This window comes from Convolutriloba macropyga, chromosome 9, assembly GCF_964194025.1.
Source record: "Convolutriloba macropyga chromosome 9, txConMacr16.3, whole genome shotgun sequence".
In the NCBI taxonomy this organism is placed as follows: domain Eukaryota; kingdom Metazoa; phylum Xenacoelomorpha; order Acoela; family Convolutidae; genus Convolutriloba; species Convolutriloba macropyga.
In genome coordinates this window covers 21,662,102-21,685,468 of record NC_134476.1, presented here as the reverse complement: position 1 = coordinate 21,685,468, position 23,367 = coordinate 21,662,102, and the positions used below count along the sequence as shown (strand labels likewise).

At 34.5% G+C, this 23,367-nt stretch overlaps 1 protein-coding gene across 8 annotated transcripts in view; it reads right to left on the bottom strand.

The window, feature by feature from the left end:
* LOC142345665 (muscle M-line assembly protein unc-89-like) overlaps positions 1-23,367 on the bottom strand; it is a 249,231-nt gene that overhangs the window by 206,025 nt on the left and 19,839 nt on the right. For all 8 annotated transcript variants that reach the window (XM_075397869.1, XM_075397874.1, XM_075397871.1 and 5 more), the window contains exons 5-10: positions 21,480-21,760; positions 21,003-21,128; positions 17,841-18,029; positions 17,002-17,460; positions 16,433-16,812; positions 14,732-14,879 (exon numbers count right to left, since the gene is read on the bottom strand). In XM_075397869.1, the coding sequence (XP_075253984.1) occupies positions 14,732-14,879; positions 16,433-16,812; positions 17,002-17,460; positions 17,841-18,029; positions 21,003-21,128; positions 21,480-21,760 (1,583 nt within the window). The remainder of the gene's footprint in view (positions 1-14,731; positions 14,880-16,432; positions 16,813-17,001; positions 17,461-17,840; positions 18,030-21,002; positions 21,129-21,479; positions 21,761-23,367) is intronic.

Below are 23,367 nucleotides of genomic sequence, written 5' to 3'. Positions count from 1 at the left end.
CTTTGGCAACAAATTAATATTTGCGACAACCGAAACTTGGCTACATGAATACAAAGTATTTTCAGCATAGAAAACGTTAAATGGATCAACTTTAAAATTTAGAAAAGATCAACCATCACACCAATAAAAAAAATGGCGTTGCAATTTCTGTACCAAAAAAATTTGCTCCTAGGGCGAGAGAGAGGGAGAGAGAGAGAGAGAGAGAGAGAGAGAGAGAGAGAGAGAGAGAGAGAGAGAGAGAGAGAGAGAGAGGTAGAGAGAGGGAGAGAGAGAGAGAAAGAGAGAGAGAGAGAGAGAGAGAGAGAGAGAGAGAGAGAGGGAGAGAACGTGAGAGACATGGACAACATAGCAACCTAGATACCTTTAGGTCAAGTAGTTTCTAGTCTGTTTGGTTAGATGGTAACAAAATACATGAGAAAATATGTAACGAAAAATAAAAGCAGTTGACCTCAAAAGCAGTTAGAGAACAATTGCGTTGAAAATCTGGCCCGCAAATTAGACGATCTTTTTTTAGAAATCAACTACGAAAGAGAGCTGGAAAATAGGCATTTTCATTTTTAAGTTTTTATATAAAACCGAACACTTGGGTTCTCTACAATTCAAAGTGAAATACCGCAAAAGTTGTGGTCTGTTAACAAAAACAATTTTGCAATCTAGTTCACGCAATTTTTATTCTCGCAACAATGGCTTGGTCTTCTTCCTCTCTCAGTGTTGTGGATAAATTTCAAATACTTATCAACACAAGAACTATAACAATAGACTAGCTTGCACGCAGGAGAAAAAGTCTTTGGAAACAAGGACACATTGGGTCAATTGGAAGACAAATGATTGAATTTGAGATTCTGTTGGCTGTCAAAAAACGTCTGAGCAAACTTGATGTTTTCGAAAGATACTGTACTGACAAATATTTGAAATTGAAAGAAAATGTCTCAAAAACTGTATTTAAAATTAAATTAGTCAAGCTAGAAACGCTTCCCAATACTCCAAAAATACTAAAAATTAGCAGAACTTCAAAAATTCTCATTCAATGAATAACTTCGGCATCGATATTAGAGTAAAAATATCTGTTCTTGCAATGAACACAACTGATCGAGAACCGTTTGTCTTTCAAAACCTTAGAGTGGGATGCAGGCCCCTGCAATGGGATTTAGATGCAAGCAAGCCTTTATGACCATGCATAGCTTTCTTCATGGGCAATTAAAGATGCAAAGTGCGTAATTTCTCAACATTTGAATTATGTTTTCAACGGAAATTTACGACACCAATTTCAGTCCAGCCAGTTACAAGTTGCTAATTTTACCACTATTTTAAAAAAGTTATCCGCTAAATGTTACTAATTACAGACATGTAGCTGTAATGAAGGCATTGTACGAATTTGTTGGAAAGTAATGCAAAGAAGTTTATCAAATTATCTTTTAAAGTAAAACATAATGAGCAGTAAACAGCTCGGTTTTACAAAGATTTCGTAGCATCTAGCAATGCCTTACTCTTACTATCCGAATCAATTGAAAAAGATATTAATAATAAAGAGCCAATATATGTGGCTCTTTTGGAATCAACAAAAACGATTGGCTCTCTTTCTCATTCAAGTCTTCTACAAAAAAGGAACATAGTGAGACTTAATGTTTCCGCAACAAATTTATCAAAATTTTTTTTAATCATTAGCTATCAATGATTGCACGTCAAAGATATTTAATCGGGTTGGTACCAAGTTAAACAAGGCGTTCCCCAGCAATCTCTGCATGGTCAAATAATTTTAATTTATTCGTTAACAAACTCAAAAACTCATTACATCCTATAAAGGACTAATACAGTATGCAGATTTTTGCTCGATATGTTCTTCAAATTTCAATTAAATCAAACACATCACTAAACAAGACTTATCGGGAATCTTAATAAAGTTTGTTCAGACTTTAAAAATCAAGAAATGAGTCTGAACGCAGAGAAAACAGAGTATATCAATTTTATGCTGAGCTCGAGATTTGAAAGCAAAGATTTGTAAACTCTAACAATTGACAAGAAGACTGTTTTTGCAAAAAAAAAAACAATTGCAAGTATTGGCATAAAAATAATTAATAAAATTCAGTTTGTTTCTCAAGCCAAAATAGCTCTACAGATCGTGGCTGTAGGTAAAAAACCATAAATGAATAGAGATCTGAGAAAAAATTGAGAGATCTGAGAATCAACAAAAATGTGTTAAATATTCAACAACCAAATGACATACGCACAATTTTGTATTTGTATTTCTACGTCTATATCAACTATCAAAAGCTAGAATAGTGTCTTGAAGCTCCTAGTTGCAAATGATCACATATAAAGCCGAATAGAGAAAATAATTTTCCAAGACAAAGTCGACACAGATCGACAAATTATCTCAACAATTGTTTTTCCACTCAACAGCTAGAGAATGGAACATTTTAAGTAATTCTCTACGAACATTAGGTACTAATACAACAAATGCAAAAGAGTTTAAATAATTTATTTTTGGCTGTAATTTTTAGTTTTACCGGAGTTTAACGTTTCAGTCTTTAAACTCTTAGACCATAGTGTTAAGAAATTGAACGGAGGTCACTAATATTTTGTTTTCCATTATTAATGTTTGATAAGTGAATTAAATTGTTCTTTTTTCGCCATTCGATTAAAAATTCAACTGTTTGTGTTTTTATACGTTTAGTAAAATTAAAGCGTCTTTTTCTCTTCTCCTTTTGTATAGCTGGTATCAAATGAAACCTTAGCTGTAAAAGAGTTAAAAAGTGTTGGAAATTTTGCTGCAATTCATTAGATTGCCTTATTTTAGTCGCATTGGACGAAGTTTTGTTTTTTAAATTTTGTCATGCATTGAACGTAAATTTTAACTTAACACTTAATAAGCGGGTGGTCGAAAAACGGTTTTCCTTAAAATTAAAAATTCATTCCTAAAGCAAAAAAAGTTTCTTCTCTCAGATGAGCCAAGAAGGCTCGTGGGCTCATTCAAAAATCTGCGAACATTGAATTCTGGCACCTTTTACAGCAAATCTGATTGCAATTTACATAAACTGAAGACAAGAAATTTTTTTTAAGTGCTACTAAGTATAGACTAAATAGGTATTTAATCTACCGCAGGTAGTAATGAAAATGCTTTTCCAGTACTCGGATGTGTGTCCAAAAGTTTCCCGAAACAATGTAACCTCTATTCTCCTCTTATGTTCTTCTAATTCTTCTCTTCACTGATTCAATTATTTATAGCAATTCAATTCTGCGAAATCCAATCTTTGTAATAATGAGTTATCTACAACTAAAGCATTGAGTATTTTTCGTAATGAAATTTCTCCAAAAATAAGAATTTTTCCAGAGAAAAATTGAAATTCTATCGAAATTCAGCTAAAACTCCGTTCTTGGTTATTTTAAAATGTGTTCAATACTCAATATTTCATAAAGCATGGTTTAATGGAACCATAAAAAGCCACATTTACAAGACTGCCCTTGATGTTTTCTTTGCGTACAAAATAATGTCTACAATAGGTGTCTGTTGTTTTCATTATTTTCAAATATTTATTAGAATGGAACAATTGAGTTTCGCACATTTTTCTGCAAACTATCTTATTATGTCTACTGGAGAACTCCTCTGATTTCTTCCAAAAGTTCTTTTTTGCAAAATTTCAAAGGAGATGCAATGTGGATACTGATATTCTGTTGCGGAATTCCAAGTTCAACTATCTCGAAAATTGTTCTGAAGATGGGGCCTAATTGTTCTGAGGATTGAATACGGTCCGAGATCTTAATTATTTTTTTTTTAGCATTCTTCAATGAAATTGGGGCGCTGTAAACATGTCCAATTGAGCTTGGTTACAAAATATGCGGTGGTTCAGCCATCGACGAAATATGCGGGGGTTCGGCTAATTGTTTTTAGCTTTCCAAGATGCTGCAGCATATCAGCTAGTAGCTAATATCAAAACCCATTATCATATCTGTTCTGCGCTAGAAAATTTCTGCACACATATTTGGCGTCTACGAGGTTTTTTTCGTTTGAGATGTTCTGTATTTTAAAAATTTAAAAAATGTTGCCAGAAGATGTCATTGGCCAGTAACCGTTGCCATGTTTTCTCTATTTTTTATCGGAAGTTGGATCGTTAAATCCTTACGTTTCTGTGGTGCTGTAATTAGTTGCCCACAAAAAGGTAACCAAGGTAATTGTTTTCACTGCCTTCAATTTAAAATTAATTTATGTATATCGAAAAGCTTCTGTACCCGCCCAAACGCTTGTCAATCTGTGGCGGTGAGGTTAATGCCATGCGGTTTACAGATTCGACTACTAAAATGTAACTCAATTCCACCGCTTACTGCGCATACTGAGACGGGTAACAATCTAATCAAATGCTTAGGTTACGGCTAAAATTAATAACATTCCAGAATCAAAGAGAGCATTTTTTTCAGTATCTTCTTCTCATGCTTCCTGACAAGTTGTTTAAAGGGAACGTCAAGCGTCAATCTGCTGTTTTAATGAACTTAAGTTTTGTCTACAACTTGAAATGGTTTTGGTCGCGGTAGTAGAGACATCGGTTGTTAACCATTGACGCGACTAAATGTAGCAGATTGAGTTTATAGATGCAACAGCGAGTCTTTAGTCTTTAGTTTATTCTTTAATCGCATGCAACGCGGCTGTCACAGAAACCGATGAAGTAGAAAGTATAAATAACAAGCGGTATAAAATTTTTTTCGCCTTGTAAGGAAATTTTTGGAGTTTTACATGCTTAGAGGAAGGCCGTCAAGTATGGCGTTTTGCTCATTTTTTAAAGAGCGTATCTGTTAAATGGCATGTTTGTCCCACGTTTGGTTAGTGCACTAAGCCTACAATGACTTAGTTTATGTTCTGTTTGACTACAGCAGAGACAGAAAGGACTTGTTCTTCAACGGTAAAAAACTTGATAGCATTGTCTCAATTGACCACAATTGTTTAAAATTCTACAATTCTGGTACGGTCGGCAACTGAATAAATTGCTGCAACAATAATTTACGACTAAACTGCTAAGTGAACGCTTCCATTGGCCATAAGACGAAAAAGATAGTTTTGATTTTGTTATTCACGTTTAGTTAAATCGTTGAATTTTCTGAGATTAGTCACAATTTGCAGTTTTCTACATGATTTGCTTTGAACAAAAGTTGGCGAAGATTATTTTGATAGCCTTGAAAAGTTAGGGTAATATTGCATGAGTTCAATTTCAATACTTTGTTCAACACGTAATTGTATTTGTGTTACCGCATTTCAAGAGTATAACGAACGATTATGTTCTGGAGTTAGTTTCGTTAGACTGTCAGTTTTTTCCTAAATCAAACTGCTTCCGTGCGGAAATTTTTTGAAAGCGCACAAGAAATACTTCCATTTCTTGTTTTTTCTCACTTTGAATATCTAATTATCCCAAACAAACATGCTTTGAATTATTTTGCATGCTACGTCACTCGTAGTTGGGTCAAGCACTTCTTTCTCACTAAATTTAATTAGGGATTCAAAAGTTCTCTTTTCTGTTCGCATCATATTCGAGGCAACTGCACAATTTTCAAGCATCAGTAACCAAATGCCATCAGACCTTTGGAGAAATGCTTGCCAATGCAATTGTTCATTTGCTATATCAGGGGAGCGTTTTTGAATCATTAACCTTCAAACAAACGTTTTTTATTAATTTTAGTCATCCTTCAATTTTCAGTCCAATTAAAAAACTACAAAGCCAAAAATGAGTAAACTTGAGGAACGACGTTTGTTTGGAGATTAAAACCTAGTTGCTTTTTTAGCAGTAGTTATTTTTTTAAAGCTAAACCTTTTTATTAAAACTTTTGTTAAATTCATGAATCCATTTTGAGTGCAACAACTTTTGTAAAATTTACTGTAGGAATATGCTATGGAAAGCCCTGGTTTATAATCAGTTTACAGTGAAAGTTCTATCAATCCTAAAGCAAAAACGTATGCTCTATCCGGTTTCTATCGCATTCTATATTATCTTTTTGGTTGGTATGTAGTGATATTTTGGAGACTGTATGTGAAACCTATGATGTCGACGATTTTCCGTCGTCATATCTGTTATCGTGTCCTGGAATTTCAATTTGAGTAATCTTGGTCTGCAACGCTTATGTAATGATTTTCAGGAGTTTGAGTTGCTTTCTCAAAACTGTTTCTATCTGTTGTAGAGTTTTTCAAACGGAATACTAACGCGCCGCCTGCTGTCAGTGATTTTACGTTGTTTCTCACTTGAGCCAGTGATATTGAGCTTCAATCAGTTCCTTGTATGTTCTGAAGCTTTCGGTTTCAACATCAAAAAAACTATTCAAAAATTAGTTTGACCAGAAGTTGTTCCCGTATTAACGTAATGCCGCTCGAATTGCATTGGTTATGGACGTAGACGTTGCTGTTAAATCTAATATGTTCTTTTTCTGGAGAACAAACTGTTTATCAAAAGGCAAAACTCATTTGGAAATTTTGATGTAGGCTGATGATGCAAGTTGAAAATAATTTGAGAGTTGATTTGAATACCAGAATTTTTCCGGAAAAAAGGGGAAATCCAAAAATCTATAAAATTTAGATTTTTTACGAAAATTCTACGTCCTCGGATGTCTGTCTAACAGTTTTTCAAAGAGTAGAACTCTTTCCTTTTCTCTTTTACTTCTAATTCTTCTCTTCCATGATTCAAATTTTTCTAGTACCACAGTTGTACAAAACGAATCTTTTCAAGGCAATTTATCTACAATTAATACATTCACTAAATCCACTTTTCAACAATAAGATTTTATTAAATCTATATAAAATTGCTTAATTATAAATCAAATCAAAGTTTAGAAGTTACTTTACGTTCTAATTTAAGCAGATGTAAAAAAACGAATTGGACAAAAAAACTTTTAATTGAGTTTAGAAATTACTGTAAGTTTGTAATTTGAGCGGATTTAACAAACGAATATGACAAAAAAAAAAACATTTTATCAAGTTAATAGTCACGAAAATTTATGGTTCGCAAAGTTTGATTCCTTTAAATGAAACGCAGACGTTCATTTCCATGAAAAACACAAAAGTTACAGGAGCCAGCATTCATGATAGCGGTAACGAACAAATAGGTGGTTTTTTAGAGTTATTTCTCTTTCTGGTTCATAAATTCCCCGAATCATTAAATCTGTGCCACATAATCTGACTTAAAATGCTTTTTCAAGTTTTTCGTAAAAGAGAAGTTGCCTAAAAACAAGATGTCACAGAAAACAGCTGTTAATTTTTGTGGCAATGAGATTGTTTCATTTTATTTTTAGCGAACGTGTTTAACAAATTTGACAATTTACCGTTTCGCACCTTTTCAACAAGTAATACTAAAAAATTAATATTTCATCAAACAGTTATAAAACAGTTTTATTTTTAACGCGACGAATTGCAAAAAGAATTTTGTGCAGTTTTTTTTAAGACTTCTGAATGATCTAGTAAAGTTTGCACTAAATTAAAATAATAATACTTCATCAAACAATAATAAAATATTCTGAGTTTTTAAGCGACGATTTGAACAAAAAACACATGTCTATTTTGCTTCGGTTAAGGTAGGGTTCTGCTGGTCGAAAGATGAGAAAGAGCACATGAAATTAAAAATCAAAATTGTTTTTGCTACCAGTTTTTTTATTTCTTCAGTTGTGTTTTCATCGGACAATTTTCACTTTAATTTCATTAATTTTTCGTTAACTAAGAACAACGGCAACTCTGTTTTTTATTAACAATTTCTTTACAATTATCTCTCAAATAATGTTTTAATTATCCTCATATTCAGTCCCCAAAAAATTATTTTTTTTAGTCTTCCTGTTTTCTTTTCATTGTTTGAGCAGCTCATTTTTAAGCTGTGGTGAATTTTATAGACTGTCTAAGAATCAAAGGTAGCTTCTAAGTGGTACAATTTGTTGTTTCTCTTTTTTTTGTTTGATGCGCAAACAGAAAGTGAAAATTTGACTGAAGAAAAACGCTGACCTAGCATAGGTCTCGCCGCATTCCGAAAAAGGGTTGAGCAATTAGAAAAACAGTCCTGATAAGTTACAGAAAAAAAACAAAGGCAAGTTAGAAAATCAACTACAAAAGTATTCAATAAAGAGACATAGAGATTTTTATCATATTGAAATTAAACCTGAAAATATAGGATAACATGAATAAAATGCCGCAGTTGCTACGAAGTCGCTGACAAGTATAAGGGTTTTTGCTGGTTTAACTCCAGTAGGTTTAAGAAATTCCTGAGTTTCACAAAACTGCTTTCTCCGCGATTGAAAATTTAGATTCTTTCATAGAAACAACAGCTGTTACCGCCAATATTCCGAACTCTAATTCAATAACAACAGACAAGATTGCACTGCGCTTCCAACAAAACCTCCGCAAAAAACTGACCAGCTGGAGACGCAGACGTTCATTTCCATGAAAAAGACAAAAGTTACAGGAGCCAGCATTCATGACAGAGGTAGCGAACAAATAGGTGGTTTTTTAGAGTTTTTTCTCTTTCTGGTTCATAAATTCCCCGAATCATTAAATCTGTGCCACATAATCTGACTTAAAATGCTTATTCAAGTGTTTCGTAAAAGAGAAGTTGCCTAAAAACAAGAGATCACAGAAAACAGCTGTTATTTTTTGTGGCAATGAGATTGTTTCATTTTATTTTTAATGAACGTGTTTAACAAATTTGACAATTTACCGTTTCGCACCTTTTCAACAAGTAATACTAAAAAATTAATATTTCATCAAGCAGTTATAAAACAGTTTCACTTTTAACGCGACGAATTGCAAAAAGAAATTTATGCAGTTTTTTTTAAGACTTCTTAATGATCTAGTAAAGTTTGCAGAAAATTAAAATAATAATACTTCATCAAACAATAATAAAATATTTTGAGTTTTTAAGCGACGATTTGAACGAAAAACACATGTCTATTTTGCTTCGGTTAAGGTAGGGTTCTGCTGGTCGAAAGATGAGAAAGAGCACATGAAATTAAAAATCAAAATTGTTTTTGCTACCAGTTTTTTTATTTCTTCAGTTCTAGTTTTCATCGGACAATTTTCACTTTACTTTCATTAAATTTTCGTTAACTAAGAACAACGGCAACTCTGTTTTTTTATTAACAATTTCTTTACAATTATCTCTCAAATAATGTTTTAATTATCCACATATTCAGTCCCCAAAAAGTTATTTTTTTTTAGTTTTCCTGTTTTCTTTTCATTGTTTGAGCAGCTCATTTTTAAGCTGTGGTAAATTTTATAGATTGTCTGTGAATCAAAGGTAGCTTCTAAGTGGTACAATTTGTTGCTTCTCTTTTTTTTTGTTTGATGCGCAAACAGAAAGTGAAAATTTGACCGAAGAAAAACGCTGGCCTAGCATAGGTCTCGCAGCATTCCGAAACTGCTTTCTCCGCTATTGAAAATTTAGATTCTTTCATAGAAACAACAGCTGTTACCGCCAATATTCCGAACTCTAATTCAATAACAACAAACAAGATTGCACTGCGCTTCCAACAAAGCCTCCGCAAAAAACTGACCAGCTGGAGACGTTGTTGCTTCTGACGTAAGCAATGGGAGAAAAAGTGGTTCGGCTGGATAGTGAGCTATCAAGTTTGTTTTTACAGATATTCTGGAATTTATCACCGCAGTATCAGATTAGTTGAAAGGATTTTTCAGAACACCGTATGTATGACTTCGGAAAGTAAGGCCACAGTGCTTTTTTAGGCAAGCGGCCACCATCACGAAAATAAATGCCGGCATTGTCGCCCTCTGCTTGTTACATGCATTAACTCTAAAATCATGTTACGCTGTTTTAGAAGAAATAACTAACTAAATAGTCTAGAAACATTGATCAGGTGATGAAAAAATTACCAGCTACAGACAAAAACAAAATGAAATCCATTTTAGCTATGTTTTCTGGATAGCAGATTCGAGAGGAGCTAAGACTTGTGCTACCAAGGCAACGTCTTTCCTGTAAAAAACTGGCTTTTTGTCCAAAACAATCCCCGCAGCCACCTTGATATCACTGTTCTCTACAAAAGAAACATCGGAAAAAAGCAGATACTCCGGATAACGAGAAATACAAGCCCGGGCCGAGGTGTCAACGCTAAAAAACGCAAAATTATGTAAGATTGGCGTTGAATGCGTTTAAATTACGCTTGAGCGTAGGTCTTACACAAATACAACGCATTCAACGCCAATCTTACATAATTTGCGCTGAATTTTGGCGTAGATCTTACATATTAACCGTTGATTATTAGCGTGGATCTTACATAAATTCAACGCATTCAACGCCAATATTACATATTTTGCGTTGAATTTTGGCGTAGATCTTACATATTTAGCGTTGAATTTTCTCCATTCCATTTCAGACCACTCTACGATTTCAAAAATTTTTCAAGTTATTTTTTTTTCAAAAAATTTTTTTTCACTGTTTCGACCCCTACACTTCACAGGTGAGAAAAGAGAAGTCAGCAAAAAACCACTTTTAGCGCTCTTTTATAGTGCAAAATCCATCTCAGACCATTTTACGATACCAAAACTTTTCCAAGTTTTTTTTCAAAAAATCAATTTTTTCACTGTTTCGAACCCTATACTGCAAAGAAGAGAAACATGAAGTCAGAAAAAAATCATTTTTTAGTGCTCTATTATAGTGCAAAATCCAATACAGCAGACCATTTAACGATTTCAAATTTTTCATTTTGTTTTCGAAAAATTAATTTTTGTTACTGTTTCGACCAATATACTGCACTAGTGAGAAAAATGAATTCAGCAAAAAATAACATTTGAGTGCTCTCTTACGGTGCAAAAACCATTTCAGACCATTTTGGAAATTCAATTTTTTTTCCAAATTTGAAAAAGTTAAATTTTTCCCAGTACGCCTCATAGTAAAAGCGTTGAATCTGTTGAATTTATTTAAGATCTCGGCTAAATTCAACGCAAAACGTGTAAGATCTACGCTAAATTCAGTGACAAATATGTAAGATCAATGCTGATTTCAACGCTAAATATGTAAAATCTACGCCAAAATTCAACGCAAAATATGTAAGATTCGCGTTGATGGCGTTGATTTTATGTAAGATCTACGCTAAATTCAACGAAGATTTGTAAGATCTACGCAAAAATTCAACTCAAATTATGTAAGATTGGCCTTGAATGCGTTGAATATATGTAAGATCTACGCTAAATTCAACGAAGTGTATGCAAGTTATACGCTAAAATTAAGGCAAAATATGTAAGACCTAAGCTAAATTCAACGCAAAATAAGTAAGATCTACGCTTTATAAGGATTGCGGCTCTTTAGGAAACCAAGGTACTGTGACACAATGGTAGCAGAGACGACAAGCAAGCAGAAGGTCAGTAGTTCGAGTTCCATGCGCAATTGGAGGTTAATAGTTCAAGTTAACGTTAATAGGTCAAGTTAACGCTTTGAGTTTTAGTAAGATCAATGCTAAATTCAACGCAAAATATATAAGATCTAAGCTAAATTCTACGCTAAATATGTAAGATCTACGCTAAATTCAACGCTAAATATGTAACATCAGAGGCAACTAGCGTTGACAAGTTGGAAAATTCACCGCCATTTCTTACATAACTTTGCGTTGAATGCGTTGAATTTTTGTCTTTAATTTCAACGCATTCAACGCAAAATTATGTAAAAAAATTGCGGTGAAATTTTCAACCTGTCAACGCTAGTTGCCGCTGATCTTACATAACTTTGGCCAAATCCTTCGGTCCGGGACATGCTAACTTTAGGCTCAGAAGTCTTTTATCAATAGAACTAATTGATCTGAATGGTCTATAGCACGAATTAAATGAGATGTTAACTGTATAAATATGATTATTTATCGAATTAACTACACTGAGCCCAATATTATGCAACTTTTCAAATTAAAAAAGGTAATTCTATTGTACAGGAAACTAAATATAACATACAAGTAACTGCGTATGTCAGAAGAGGTGTTTTTGTAATTGAAGACTCTTTTAAAACAACAAAGGAGCTCTTTTTCTTTAAAAAACAAGATGCGCTGTAGAAGACTATGCGTAACACAAAATGTTCAATATACGTGTTAATTTGTAAAAAAATTGTCTTTGTCCCGAATGGATAAAACATTTCAATTATTGGTTTTTCAAAACTAAAAATAAATAATTGTAAAATTTGGGAAATCCTACTTTTCCCCCAAAAGTGTCGCAGTTGAAAGAGATAGAAGTTGAGTATCGAAAATCGGTTTCCTACAGATTGTTAGTAAGACTGTTGACTTGCAATTGAAAGTCATTTTGCAAATCAGACTGTTGTGGAACAAAAAGGAGCTGAATAGCGCAATATTGATTTTCTGACGAATTTAAAAAAAAACTAGTTATCATCCGATATTTAACTTGGCAGGGAGTTGGTACATAATTTGTGGCAAGTACCACCGTTGTCACTTTGGTGACAAGTTTGAACAAAGTTGTTGATCACTCGTTCTACTACGCAGTGATTCGAATAGTAGCTAAGGAAGAGTACAACACCATGGTCGTTTGCTGTGGCAGCGGAGTTATAGAAAGCTGAAAAAACCTTAGAAGAGTTCAACTTGATTAGCAAAATCAGAGAGAGAGAGAGAGAGAGAGAGAGAGAGAGAGAGAGAGAGAGAGAGTAGTTGTTGTCGAGTAAATTTGGTCTTTCTTTTGAGAAGAAAGACTTTCATAAAGAATATCGAGAGCCAAGAACGAGAGATTCGTGAGGCTGATATTAGAGTCTGATATTAGAGGCTGATAACTTTGCTTATTCAGTTTGATTTAGAGAGATTGGTATCCTTAGAGAAATTCCAAATTAGTACTTTGGATTAATTTTTGTTGCTTAAAACCAAATTGATTTTTGCCTGAATTTGTTGAGTTATTCTATCAAATTATATCAATTTACTTTTGAGCAGCTGAGTTGATTCCAAGCCGGAGGCAGAGCAAACCGGGGACATTGTGAGTAGTTTTTGAGGAAAACATTTCTACCAACAATAAACTTTTCGTGTTAGGATTTCGGGTGGTAGTGTCTCCCCGACTATCAACCTAGTCTGAATACGAAACCTAGTCTTAAAAAAAACCTGTATCACAGTTTTCATAAGAACAATTTCTGCAAATTTAGTTTTTGAGGTGCTACTCTTTGATGAAAAGCTTGCCGTCTGAAGGCAAAAAATATTGTAAAACTGACTTAAGCAGTGTTTTTTCGAAAGATTTTTAAAGTTTTGTAAAAAAAAATTAGGTGTCGACGTCTTTCCTTCCAAACAACAGACTTACTGCCCAGAAACTTCCCGCAGCCATCTTGAAATCACCCCCGTTCTCGTGTTGTGTTCTCGTTTTCTAAGCGCACTTCTAATGTTACAAAAGCAACTTTTCAAGTTACACTAATCAAAAAGATAATTAAGATTAAGATCAATGCAAAACTTCCATCCTTAATTATGCAAAATGTTCATAACAAAATTGTTAGTGCTCGAGAAGGCATCAGTTTAAATTGTGGATAAAGATTTTTTAAATCCTATTTGAAACATGAAGAAAATGATGTTAGCATAATGCTGTCTTGCTGCTAATGCTAAAAACTTTCAATTTTTGTTATTACCACTTCGTTGGCAAAAAGTTATCACAGGTGAATTTCATATGTGTCTCAATTTTTGCGTCGGAAATATTCCTTGATAGTGTAGCTCTTTGGACGTACAGATTGGGATGCTGGTTCAATTTCTGATCTAGTATATATCTTAGTCATGAAAAGACTCGGAAGGCCAAGGAATATTGGACCATATTGACGAAAATTACAGCAACCACCTACAGACGAAACCAAATATTCTCACGAGTCGAATTCTGTTTTTTTTTTTGTAGATTATGACCGTTCACTGTGTTTCCAAGTCTACTTTGGTCCATGAAACCTTTTTACTGGACCTTTTATTAGAAAAGTTTTTCAAATATTAAAGCATCTAATGGGCTGCTCCTTGTCGTGACGCCATCGTCAAAAGGAATGGTTTTTGGGCTCAACCACAACCAGTTGCAGTTAATTGCTAATTAGACGACCACGGCTGTTATTTGATACATGCACGCGTCTCTCCTACGAGCGTTTAGCAACAGTTTAACTCATGACATGAGACCAACTAGGGTAATATTGGAAAATGTCTTCTATGGCAATAAGTAACTATTTGAGTTTATGGTTTCAAAACCTCAAAAGTTTTTTAGTATAACATTGAAGTGCATGTGAACACCCAAGCAAAAGACACCTGAAAAAATATGATCCAACTTTTCCTAAATCGTTGCTTTTTAATATTTATTCGTCAATGTACGGTTGGTTGATCGTACAGTAGAGGGACTACCTTTTGATCGAGAACTGTATATTAGAAGTCAATATCTCAACTTAGTTTTTCACAGAAGTTGCGTCTGCTGAGACTGCATATCTCTCAGTGTTCGATCTTTTTGGTATTATAGGTTGTTGACTATATTCTGACAGATCCTCGAGGATAATACAAGACCATAGATTCAACAAATCTTGGAAGCCATTGCAAGATTTTTGAAAAAAAGGTATCGGACATGTTTTTGCAAAATTGTAAAAAGAAACAATGTTTAGACATGGATGAAATCATATATGGTGTTCGATATGATGGCAGAGAAGGTTCAAACCCGAAGATCACTTTATGAAACAAATATTGAAACTGAACTAAATCTTTCAGGGTTAATAGACAAATAACTGAAATCGCTTTGAAGAAACTGATATTCAAGAGTGATTTACAAAATTCTAATCTGACCATAACTGACCTCGATCATGATTTGGAAGAAGGAGTATGCCTCTCTTTGGCTGACGAACCCAGAGTATGACTCATCTATGAACCTCTTCATCTCTCCCAGTGATTCCAGTTGTCCTTTCAGTTTTATCAGCTCCTCGTTTGAAAACATCATACCATTGCTAGAAAAAAACGACGATACCGAATCTGTCTTACGTTTAAAAACGACGAAACCGAATCCTTCTCATGTTAAACACAAACAAAAACGACCATGTCGACAAAAAATTATCGGAAATTTCGTTGTTTTTGGTTAGAGAAAAAAACGACGATACCGACAATTTCTTAAGTTTTAAAACCGAAAATTTTTCTCAACGTGGGTTCGCTCAAATCATCTGAATTCAGAATGACCTACGCCGAAGTTGACTCTGATTAGACCCCCCATTTTGGCCAAACTTACTAAACTTAGTAAGGCCGTAGTACGACACCGTATAAGTCTTCGATCAAAACCGTACTAAGATCTTGTTAAGTTTTCTACGGGCCGTAGTAAGACCGTACTAAGATTTCTAAGGTACGGTACAAAGGACGTACCAAGATTAATAAGGTGCCGTACTAAGGCCGTACCAAGATTAATAAGGTTTTTAAGGTCATATAATAGCTGGAAAATTGTCTGAAGAGGCTCCAGTCAAGTTGAAAAACCGACTTTTTGAGACTTTCCCAGTATGTTCTGGGTGTGTTTCCCTCCTCCTTTCTCATCCGGGCTGGGGACCGGCTACGGCGAAGTTACAAACTAAAGCTATAGGAGAATTGAGCAGAGCACTAGATAAAAATAAGCTAGGCTCGAAAAGCTCTCTCCAAAACAGACATTAAGGTAAAATAATACATGCAAAAATGTCGGAAAAAGCTCCAGCCGAGTTGAAAAATCGACTTTTTGAGTTGACACTTTTCGATGCCTTGCTTATTTATAGTCTTTTCGGTAATTTTTTGAGTATAAAGTATTTATCAGGATAAGAATTGCTACCTTGTTTTCCGGTTACATTTTTTCTTCTGCAATTGTGCTTCAATTGGTACAATACTATATGTTGATTGTTTTCAATTGTCCGGGTCGAGGTTTGGCGGTGAATTTTTGTAAGAAATGCGATGAAATGCGGTGAAAAAAATATTTTTCATCCCGTATTTCTTACGTTTTTTGCGGTGAATGCTGTGAATCGAGGTCAATTATTTATTTTCACCGCGTTCTCGGTATTCTAACAAGAAAGACACTTGCCTACACGGGTTCAAACTTGTTATATCTTGCATGTCTGAAACTGCAAGTCATATTCCACTGCGTCAACCTTGTTTAATATTTTTTTATGAATTTAAGTAAACGTTGGAAAACAAATGCGGTGAATTTTTGTAAGAAATGCGGTGAATTTTGCGGTAAATTTTTGTAAGAAATGCGGTGAAATACGGTAAAATATTTATTTTCACCGCATTCAGCGCAATCACTGCATTTCTTACAAAAATTCACCGCTTTTCTTACAAAAATTTACCCAAATAGCTGGCAGCTAAAATGCAACAGTATTAAGTGTGTATAATAAAAACAAACGATCCTAAATAGATCACCACAATCTTGATTCTATTTGTGGTAATTTTTGAGCAAATATTCTTCGGATTTCGTAGAAAAATGTTCTAAAACATAATTTTTATATCATTAGTTGTACAGAAATAGAATAGGGTCGCTTATAGCTAAACTTACGTTTGGTTCTGTGCCATTCTTTCCAAAAACGTGGTTGTCAAAATTTCCGTTTGCTCATACGAAACCTCCACATAGTTTCTGAACTCGAAATTCCGATTCAAAACCACTCTCAACTGCTCCTGGTCAATATCGCTCCCTGAGACCAGGCTCTGGAGTTCTTTGAACAACTTTTCAACCAACTTCCAATTCTGGACCATAATCAGCCAGCATATTTCCAAAACGTGGTCTTCGTTTCCGTTTTCAGCAAACTGGACGAAAAAGTTCTGCCAAGTTGCAGATAATTCGTCTCTCAGGTCGTTAGTGGGCTCCTCAGACAACGCGAGATCTGTTCGGATTAATGAAACCCTGTTTAAATGCTCGATGCCTTCGGTGTACATCTCCTGAAAAAGGTTACCAAGCTTGAGTTTTGTCCTCTATTGGGTAAATTTTCTGCCTAAATGTTCGATTTTTTTGATATTTTAAAAACAGGTTAAAAATACAGGTGGTTCCCAAAAGTCAGTTTCCATGTGCTTCCGGGCAAAAATATAACCATGCTAGACTAAGTTAAATTGCCATTAGTTATAACTAACCCTAGTTGCAGGTTCTCGAACAGAGAACGAAGATCTGAAATTCGAAGTTCCGTTCATGATATCTTCTTGCAAAGTTTGTGCCAAGTAGCCGAAACTTTCGGCAATTTCGCTTGTAATCCGTCTTACATTATCTTCGTGACCAGTCAGTTCAATGTATTGCATAACTCGGTCCTTCCATAATTGGTGCGATTGCATAATCTTCTCACGACTGTCGGTAGCGGACATGAGCGAGTCTTTGACCATGTTACGAGAGGTGGCCGTTTCTGTACTTTGTTCTTTTAAGTTTCCTAATATGGTAAGAACTGCATCACCAATGTTTTCAAGCTGCATGAATGACTTTTCGACTTGTGAACAGAATTGGTCGCTGTTTAATAGGAGTTGCTGCAGGTCGTCAAAAGAACTTTCTTCCGTCGGTTGATTTTGAAGAAAGTCTTCCAAGCTTTGAAAATTTTGCTCGACCTGAAAAATGAAACTGATTACTATATATGTATAAACACAAAATCGAGCACATTTTTCTGTTTTTTCGCACTATAGCTCTCACCTCACGCAAAATAATAGACCTCCCCCCCCCCCCCCAAATGGTATGCTCGCGGTTTCGGTGGCATCAAGCTCCTTGTCCATTAATCTAGGAGGCGGGGGAATAATTGGAAACCCTTTTTTCTTTAAATTCTCATCGCTTTTTCGCATCACAATGCTTTTAGGATTCCAAATTGCGAAATTGTATTTATAATTTACAGAACGTATCAAGTATACTTTATTTTTCATTATGAGAAAGTTTGATTTTTTAAAGTGTGAAAACATTTTCAACTCTTCCTTGTTCTACCACTTTCTTTACTAACCGTCCGCATCATATTATGGTAGTCCATCCGAAATTGGAGTAGCTTTTCTCTACTTTGTGCCTTTGAAAGCGTCTGGGTGAAGGCAGTGTCCAAATCAGCTGATATCTGTTCAACCTTGTCCACTCTATACCCATCCTGTCTCAACTGGGTACATGTTGCTGTCATTTGTGAGAACCACTCGAAGTGCTTCTGAAAATGAAACAATTTTTGTGGCCGAGTAACTGTCAAGTGAATAGGTGCTCAGAATTGCACTGAAATGCACCGAAATGCTGAACAGTTCTGTCGTATGTTGTACTTGGATCTGAGTTTCAGATGAGTTCACAACATTAGAACCGCAATATTAATTGTACAATAACCTCAATGGTATTTTTTTGCAGTTAAAACTTGACATGTAAAAGCGTACTGAAAAATTTCTCGCATTCAAGCAAGTTTCGCCAAATCGTTTACAAATCAGCTTTCCGCAAAAATCATTAAACCTATTAGATGGGGATCAAGATTATCTTTCCCCAGGAAGCATATTTTAAATACTTTATTGACCCAAAATGTTAAACAACCCAAAATTTGGCGAATTGATCCCCCGTTGCATAAGTAGAACTATTTAGAACTTTTATCATTGCTTCTCAAAAGGAAAATCAAGAATCGTATAAAAAGCTGTTAAAATTTTTAAAATTTACAATTGAATTGAAATACTTTTATGAAAATTCTACGGGTTTATACTGACTTTAACTATAAAGGTCTTATAAAGTACTGCTTAATACTATGACAGCTTGAAAATACGAGCTTCCGAATTTTTTTCCTAGTGTATCTACCAGATTTTTCTAAGCTAACAAGCGCATTGTATCGATTAAAGGCTATAGTGATTCCAAAAAGCAACGGAAAAAACCTTGAATATTAAAATTTATTCGTTAAAAAAAACTAAGTATCTCTTTCAGACGAATTAGCAATTATCACAAATCTCATTTATTTTTAAATTTCTTCTCTTTTGGTTTTGAAAACTCTAGAGCTAGATCAATTAATTAAAAAGATATTTCATTGCGGATATCGGTTGCCATTCTATGCATTATACTATTCGTGCCCATTTTTGTTACGATCAAACTTATAGGGAGAGGAACTAAATGCTCGACTGGTGCGTTTTCAGTCAATTTTCGCCAATAGATACATTTATCGTAAAGTGTTGTGAATGGTATTACTAGAACTCTGTCGAGCGTAGAGATTGAAATTTAAAAAAAAACATTAGGTCTTTTTCAAGGAAATATCGAGGTTTAAAGTTTTTGTGATCATTTCACTTTTCCCCCTGTTCTGGGTTAGGGTTTAACCTAATTCTGAAGCCACATTGAGGCGATTTCATGTCTCATCGTGGTTTTTGTGAATGGAACAGATTTGGGTTTGGATAAATAAAATTCGAGTTTTAGAGTCATTTTTTTTCTGTAATAAATTTTTTTTAGCCATTTGACTTGTTTTGTTTTTTTTCGTGCCTTTCTGGTGAAACAGACTAATTTCCAGGCATTTGTTTTTCTTTTGTGAACATATCCTGATTTTCTGGTGTTCGAAAAGAAATCTGGGTACCTAATAATTTTGTTGGGATCTTTTCCGTTTGTGCCCCCCAGTACGTTATGCGCCCCCAGTTACAGAGCACGTGCCATTACATAGTAAATCACTATGTAAAAATATTGCCTGTGCGTCTGGGGGGTTCAAATAATATGTGCCCACTAAACTGGGGGGGGGGGGCACAAACAGAAAAGATCCTTGGGATCTTTTCCGTTTGTGCCCCCCCCCCAGTACGTTATGCGCCCCCCAGTTACAGAGCACGTGCCATTTCATAGTAAATCATTGATTTTGACATCCTGGCTACTTCAAACTCAAACCCTTGATTTCGTGTTTCTTTTTTGTTTTAATTTTTGCAGTATATTCAGGGGTTGCTTTTCGTTTTTTAAGTTTTGGCACCAAAAGTTTTCGGGTCTTTCCCATTATACCCCCCCCCCCCCAACTTAGTCGTCAGATAACCTAAAGCCCCCCAATCATGGTAATTATACCATAATGGGGGGCTATAATGGGAAAGACCCAAGTTTTCAACGCAATCGGTGTTCCATTCAGAATTTTTTGGTTCTCTAATTTCGCATGTGTTTTAATATGAATTGATTACCAATTTACTAGGCAAGTTGTGCGATAGGCTCAAAATGCAAACATGACTACCAACAATCGTGCCTTAGCTTGTGATTAAATAGCTTGGGTAGCCTCTCTAACTGAATTTGATCAGATTGCGTTTTATCAGTAGAGATTTATACGTTAGTTCAGAGGTCAGATTTTTTAAAACTTCTTCACTCACTTATATGTGTAAATTGAGAGTTTAAAATCTAATCCATTTTAAATAGAGGTCACTTCTTTTTTTAATTACTTAGTCGTTCCATTGTGATTTTAGATTTATTAGGGAAAAAGGGGGAGATAATGATTTCTGGACCTCAGTTTTTGTTAAAATCAGTCACTTGACAAAAATGTATTCTCTTCTATTTGAGACCTTGCACTAAGGTTGATTTCCTTTGGGGGTGTCAAGCGATGCTAGCAGGGTTGCGAAGGCTAGGGACAATGGGAGTTTTAGGAAGGTGTCTTCACACAGATTGTGTTATTCTCTTTACAACAAGAGAGCGAACAAACCATGGAGGAATAACAGCCGTTCTCGATGGCTAATATTGCATCGATGGATGAATTCCGACACTTAGTAAGCACTGCCTTCTAATTGAAAGTTTACTACTTCAGACACGAAAAACAGCTTTTCCCTTCACAGGGGAAAAACTTCCCGTATCGGTAGGATTGTATTGACATCGCATAAATACAAAATATGTTTCTGACAAAAGAATGAACACATTTTTTCAGGAAGAGACACGAAAATCAGTCATTGTTTTTGTTTTCAGTTTGCAATGAATACACCATATTTCAAAATTCAACGATAATATAGCTTGAAATTCACTCAAGGTTTTCCAAATGTTGATATATATGACTTCAATGCCACGGATAATCATGGGTAACAATGACGAAGTAGCCATGTTCACAAATTCTGCAATCTTTTCCAATCTTTCCCAATCTTTACGACTCTTTTTTAAACTAATTTTTATCGGTGGAGGCTGCAACCTGTGCAGAACAATTAGTGAGTAATTAATTCCGTACCTGACAGCTTCTGATGAGCGCGTCATTTTGGACCTGAAGAGTCTTAGTCTCACTATCATCCTTGCCTATCTCGTCAAGCACTCCCGCAAACAGCCGACCACCCTCGTTTCTGCTCCAGTCAATGAACTAAAAGATTAAACTTGATCACAACCACGAATAAAATCAAGAAAGATCTCCTGTTCAGAAAATCGAAAAACATCGAAAAACAATGAAAATGTTTTTCTTACTAGTGTTTAAGAATTAATCAGGTAAACTACTACACGAACTTAGAGTAGAGTTCAAATTATCCAGTAGTATAAATGATAAATTTATATCTAACTCTGATGAACTGTACTTCAAATGAAAAGGTTCGCAGAAAAAAAATAAGTTCATTGTCACTCAGAAATTTACATTTTGCAGAAGCAAATCTAGCATCTGTAAAATAAAAAATAGTCGACGAGTCAAATCTGAAAGCAAAAGAAATGTATATATGCTCACTTGAATGGCATCCTGGATCAATTTTTCCAACATTTCCCTTTTTTGCGACATTTTAGCCCCATTTTGTGGATCCTTTTCTAGTGCAAGGAGCCCGCTCTTCCCAGAGATTCCACCCGAATCATGTTCATCAGCTGAACCCGTTTCGGTTTTAACTGTCGAAAGTCTCCCGAGATACGACTCTACAACAATTCGCATATCTCGTTGGTCCGTTGACTCCGGTTGATAAGTGTGAAGAGATTTGGGGTCAGGCAAATTGACAAGTCTTTTCACAAGTTCCTCGCCTAGAACAATTTAAGAAGGATTATTTTGAGTGGCGGGCAAACCACAAAGAATGAAAACTAATTCCTCAGCTGAAGGCATGGATAATGATAAAAGTCGTAACCTACGTTTTATCAAAAACTAAAAAAAATCAAATTAACTATAAAGAAAAACTTAGTTTTGTTTAGCTTGATAGCAATTTTCGATTCCGTTACGCATCAACTGAGGGCTGAGGGTGGCTTTCAGTGAGACATGAATTTAAAGAAAATTAAAATCATCAAAGAAAAAATAAGTGGCCATTTTTTTTAAGAAATTGTATTCATATCTATTTTTGTAAATTCGCGTTTGCTTGAACTTATATATAAGAATTTGTTCTATTGTTTTTGCGGTCATAATTGACCAAGAATAGCTGAAATGGGCTATCATTATTGATTCAATGTAATATTTGGTTACAAGTCCTGGAATAGAAACGGGTTTAACTACGGGACGTCAAATCATTACAGAAATTTTTTTTAAAAAAAGATGAAATGAAGAAGTCACCAATGAATGATCGGTTGCCATTGTGATTAGCAGTAGCAAAATTTCTGAGACATCTTAATTTGTCAAATATATTTTTGAACCAAAAATGAATTAAAAGTGAATATCTCCAAAAAGATTTTGAATTGAAACTATCATGCAATTGCTATTCTAGACACATCAGAATGGGAGATCAATCGATACTCTTTTGGCATATACTTTGTGAATAATTTTGTTGAAGAGATTATGGACAACGGGACGAAAACCTCAAAACTTTTTAATTGATAGCTATTTTCACCACGGAAGAAGGTAATAACTAATTGTTTAACAGAGAACTGAATAGTATCCACAAGTAGGTAAGATAAAAAAGACTTATTTTGTTTTGAGTAAATTCAACAGAAATTTTGAAAAATATAAGCCAAAAGTTTTGAAACTTTGTACCTTTGCAGTTGTCACGTCTAGATCATGATTAAAATGCTCTTTGCGTTTATAAATTTTAGTTTTATTGATGTGCACAAAAACAAAATTTTTGTTGAACTATGGTATTCTGATTTTTCTAAACAAAAACAAGAAAGTTTAAAATTACAAAAATATTGGGAAGTTTTGGCTTTTTTTACTTATTTTTTGGAATTCGTGACCAACAATTTATCTGCAACAATCACATTTGTTGACGTATTTATGAAAACAGGATGAGAAAAAGTAACCAGTTCGCGTGAGAAAACAATTGAGAAAATTTTCAAAAAGACAATATTTTCAAATGTCATATGTCTAATCATTCGTCTTTTTAACCAGAATTGAAACTTTGTTTTAAAAGCTTTTTTAACTTAAAAGTTTTGTCAAAGAGAAAAATAAAAATCAATTGTTGTTCGGGTCTGACAGTCTTGAGCTTTGGTTGGATGTATACAACTAAATGTTTTGTTTAAATTTTGATAGTTAGTTTTTTTCAAAAAGATATCAAGAATTGGGGATAAAAATATATTATTTTGATTTGCGTAAGTCTTCAAGACGCCACCTAAATTTCTCCTATAGGATGGTAATTTAATGTAGAATGTTTTAATAAAAAAACGTTTGTCTCAAAAATTTTTTTTCATTTGGAAGAAAAGCTGGTAGATAA